The sequence below is a fragment of the Augochlora pura genome, chromosome 5, assembly GCF_028453695.1.
Source record: "Augochlora pura isolate Apur16 chromosome 5, APUR_v2.2.1, whole genome shotgun sequence".
Lineage (NCBI taxonomy): Eukaryota > Metazoa > Arthropoda > Insecta > Hymenoptera > Halictidae > Augochlora > Augochlora pura.
Window position 1 is genome coordinate 11096655 of NC_135776.1, and position 4637 is coordinate 11101291.

A 4637-nucleotide genomic window follows, 5' to 3' on the forward strand; every position below is an offset into this window, starting at 1 on the left:
ATGGATTCCCGTGTGGTGATGCTGCTGTTGACGGTGCTCGTCGGTTGCCAGTGCCTGGTGGCGGCCCGGGAGATCGGCAAACAAGATGGCGACATGATGGCGGCGGCCACGCATCACCATTACGAGAAGGGCGGCGGCGAGGAGCACCATTCGGACCACCATCACAAGCACGGCGACAAGGGTGACAAAGGTTACAAATCGTCGCACGAGCACGAGAAGGGCGAGAAGGGCCACCACGACAAGGACGAGCACAAGGGATACTACGACGAGGAGGAGGGCCACAAGAAGAATCACCATCACGATGACGGATACTACGCCGAGCACCATAAGGGCGAGAAGGGTGAGAAGGGTCACAAGTTCCACGAGGAAGGGCATTACGGTAAGGGACACAGTACCAAGGGCCACCACGAGGTGCACAAGCTGGACGAGTTCAAAAAGGACAAAGAGTTCTTTGACGAGCATCATGACTCTGGTCATCACGAGGACCATGGCGGCCATCATCACGAGCACGGCCATAAGAAGGGCGGCCATTTCAAGAAGGGGCATCACGACGAAGGCGAACACGAGGATCACTACGGCAAGAAGGGACACTATGAGAAGGGCAGTCATCACGATGATCACAAGGGACACAAGAGCTCCGGCGGCCACGATGAGCATCACGATCATCATTCGAGTCATGGGAAGAAGGGCGGACACGATGATCACAAATCCTGGGGATTCAAGAAGGGCCATTAAGGGGTGTCCACGATTTTTGTTATGTTTGTTAAGCGTCGCGCTATGTTGAGCTTTGTGTTTCATTGAAATAAATATACTTTTGAGAGCCATGTCAGTTGGACGATACTAACTCCCGCCTTTTCATCATTCAACACCTTGCGCTATGGTTCGTTTCATGACGTGTTGGTCGCTTATACTCGTACTTCATCATTTTCATCGTTTCATGACAGATTATTCACTTAGCCATTTTGATGGCGAATGCATTTTCACTTAGCAAACGCATGCGGTCTGATGGTCCTGAAGAAATTCGATAGTGATAATGAATAACTAGTTGCGTTCGTGGCCAGCCTTAATTAACATTCATTAACGTTACATTTTATGTATTAAATACAAAGTAATATATAATAAATATAATAGTGCGTAAATTTTTAATATTTCCATTTCGTTAATTTCGTATAGACAGAGCTTATTTCATTAAATTCCTGTGCTAAGAATGGGATTTCCATGAATTAAGTAAATTAAATAAATTAAATCCTATTTAATTTGAACAAGAAGAGCGTTACTTATATTTTGGTGACGGAGCACTCACAAAAGCATATCTGTCATCCAAATATGGGTAACAAAGCGATGAACGTATTAAATCTACGAGAGATAGTCTGAACAATAACGACAATATCTCTCAAGTTATTTTATTCTTAATACTTCGCGCCTGATTCTTTTCAGGCTGTGTTGATTAGCACTTATTTGTTCTTAATATTTTCTTTAAGTGAAGCAGACAATTTTTATTTCCTGTACTGCTTTTAATTATTTATGCTCCTGGGCTTTGATGATAGAAGAATTCAATTTTTATTTTAAATTAATTAATTAATATTGATTTGTTTTAAATCGAAATCAAATTAGTACTAATATTAGTAGTAATACTGATACTGATACTGATACTGATACTGATACTGATACTGATACTAATACCGATACTAATGTTAATATCAATACTAATGCTAATACTATTACTAAAACTAATAATAATACTCAATAGTAATACTATTATTGATACTGATATTTATACTAATACACACGCTTATACTAATATGTATACTAATCAGTATTAGTGCTAATACTAGTATTTATACTAATACTTATACTGATACTTATGCTAATAATGTCTTTTATTTCGGAACTCAAAAGAACTTGCAGCTATTCTCAAATTTTTGTTGCCTTATTACATCAGTACAAATTTCCCAAGTCATACGACAACGAGGTTGCTGCAAATATTGACTCAAATACTGATACTAATACTAATATTCATAGTAATAGTGATATTTATGCTAATACTAATATTTATACTAATATTAATACTAATGCTAATAATAGCTTTTATTTCAGAACTCGAAAGAATTTTCAGCTATTCGCAAATTTGTATTGTCTTATTACAACAATACAAATTTCCAAAGTCACACCACGAGGAGGTTGCTGCAAACAGTGACTCAAATTCTAGTATTAATACTAATAGTATTAATGCTAATACGAATAGTTACACTAACAATATTCATACTCAGTAATATCATGATGAAATATATGCCACGACTTTGTATTTCGTTATCATAGCACAAAAGGGTTAATAAAAATTCTCGTTTAAAAGCAATCTGTTACTCTTCCTCGCTATAAAGACATTACGACGATTAAAATGCAAATGACGTTTGTAAATGGGGTGCCGAAAGTCTTTAACAATTTTGCAAAGCATGGGTTAATATAGAAATTTCGCGTTGAATTTTTAAAGCGTGTTTCATAAACGGATTTCTGTCGAACGAGATTTCGAATCGATTAAAATTTAACGACTTTCTTCGAACATGTTCTAACGTTTGACATAGATAACCGAACGCGTACTGCGAAACTGTATCAACCTTGATGGAGTTTTTACGATGGAACAGAATGAAAGTTCGGCTATTGTTTCCCAACTTCAATTTGGCAATATATCTGCAGTATTTGACAAGCCAGTTAGCGGTGCTTCTTGTGATAGCTCAGTGGCTTCGTGTTTTTGCATTCGACACGCTACGGTACGTTAGCTGACGCAAAAGATTGGATCAATAACACTTTCTAGGACGCTTGCATCATTCGATTCTGTAACAGGACAATAGTCGCTGAAACTGGGAAAATCTCAAAAATACACTTGCTTCGAAACCAATCTTCTGAGATAGATAAAAAATATAAACTATCGCTGTGTCCATAGTACAATGTATGTTTTAACATTTTATCGACCAGTCATATAGGACAGTAAACAATTTTATACTTTTATAATACTGAACAATATTTATTTTATCTAGTTTATTTAGTTTAGTAATCGCAGAAGGTATATTTGAAGAATATTATAATAATTCCTTAATGATACATAGTAAATTATTGGTTGTTATGACAATTGATTAACAGGATACCGAAAGGAGTAACAAGCAGATTTATAGATTACTGGTCGGTAAATTGTTAATGTTAAATCAACCGAAGTTTGATAGTGACTAATTAGGAGTTGTCATGTGAGAATTACAAGAAAGAGTATATCTAAATTTGTCACAATTTTTATAATAGCGTGTCTGAAAATATATATTTAACAATTTATAATGGAAGCTGCTTTACGACTTCAATAATTGCGAATTAGTTCTTTGCATATGTCTACTCTCAGCCACCAATGCCATTTATTTATTTGTTTACTTTTGTGTAAAATTAAAACATTTTTGTGTAAAGAATATTCTATACTGTGTAAAATATAGAAGGTATATTATTTAAAGAAATATATAGTAGAAATATAGAAATAGGATATTCTATAAGATATATATAATATTTATTTGTTTATTTGTTACAAATCACATACATACAATCACAATTTATGTAATGTAACGTTAATAAAAATTCCATTTCTTAAAAGTTCCATTTCTTCGAAAACAAAGCTTCAAACGCATAAATAATACTAATTTTTGCATATATAACTACTATGTTTATACCATGGTTTTTACGTTACCTCGTGTATAATTTTAATATAAATGGTTATGTCAAACAAATGCTCCTGTTGCAGACAATGTGTAATGGCAACGTCCCCTTGCGGGTCATCCAAATATAAATTCAAAGGAATTACTATCGAGAGTATAATATTATAGAACATGTATATAAAATCTTGACATAATCGTGACATGATTTTGACATAACCTTTATTATATGAATTACTATACAAGAAATACATAACAACAACACGTTACTACTTTTTTGTTCTTAATAATTTCACTAAAAAGAACAGACAATTTTTTTTCTTGCATTGTTTTTATGTACTTCTGTTCCTAAACTTTGATAACAGAAGAATTCAATTTATTACAAGTCTGATTCGTTATTATAGTGCAAGGGGTTAAAAGCAGCAATCAATGATAGTAGGTTCCCTTTGAGATACTTGACATAACCTTAACATAATCTTTATTACAGGAATTACTATAGAATAAATAGACAAAAGCAACACACAATTTGATAAAATACCAAGTGTTAAAAGCAGCAACCAATAATAATAGATTTCCTTTGTAATACTTGACAAAATCTTGACATAATCTTTGCCATAACCTTTATTACATGAATTACTACTATGCAATAAATACTCAAAAACAACAACAAACGATTCGACAAACCCCAAGTGTTCAAGGTAGCAATTAATGATATGTAGAATCCTTTGCAATACTTGACATAATCTTTATTACATGAATTACTATACAATAAATATATGAGAACAATAACACACGATTCGATAAAAGGCAGCAATCAATGATAGTATGATGTTTTGCGATACTTGACAAAATCCCCAATACACGAATTATTAATACATGAATTACTATACAATAAATACTTAGAAACAACAACACACGATTGGATAAAACCCCTACTGTAAAATGCAACAA

General features: G+C 33.9%; 1 protein-coding gene across 1 annotated transcript; it reads left to right on the top strand.

Moving 5' to 3' along the window:
• LOC144470162 (uncharacterized) lies at nucleotides 1–735 on the top strand. The gene has a single exon (XM_078181037.1). It carries the CDS (start codon nucleotides 1–3, stop codon nucleotides 733–735), a length of 735 nt encoding a protein of 244 aa, XP_078037163.1.
• Nucleotides 736–4637: the final 3902 nt, after the last annotated feature.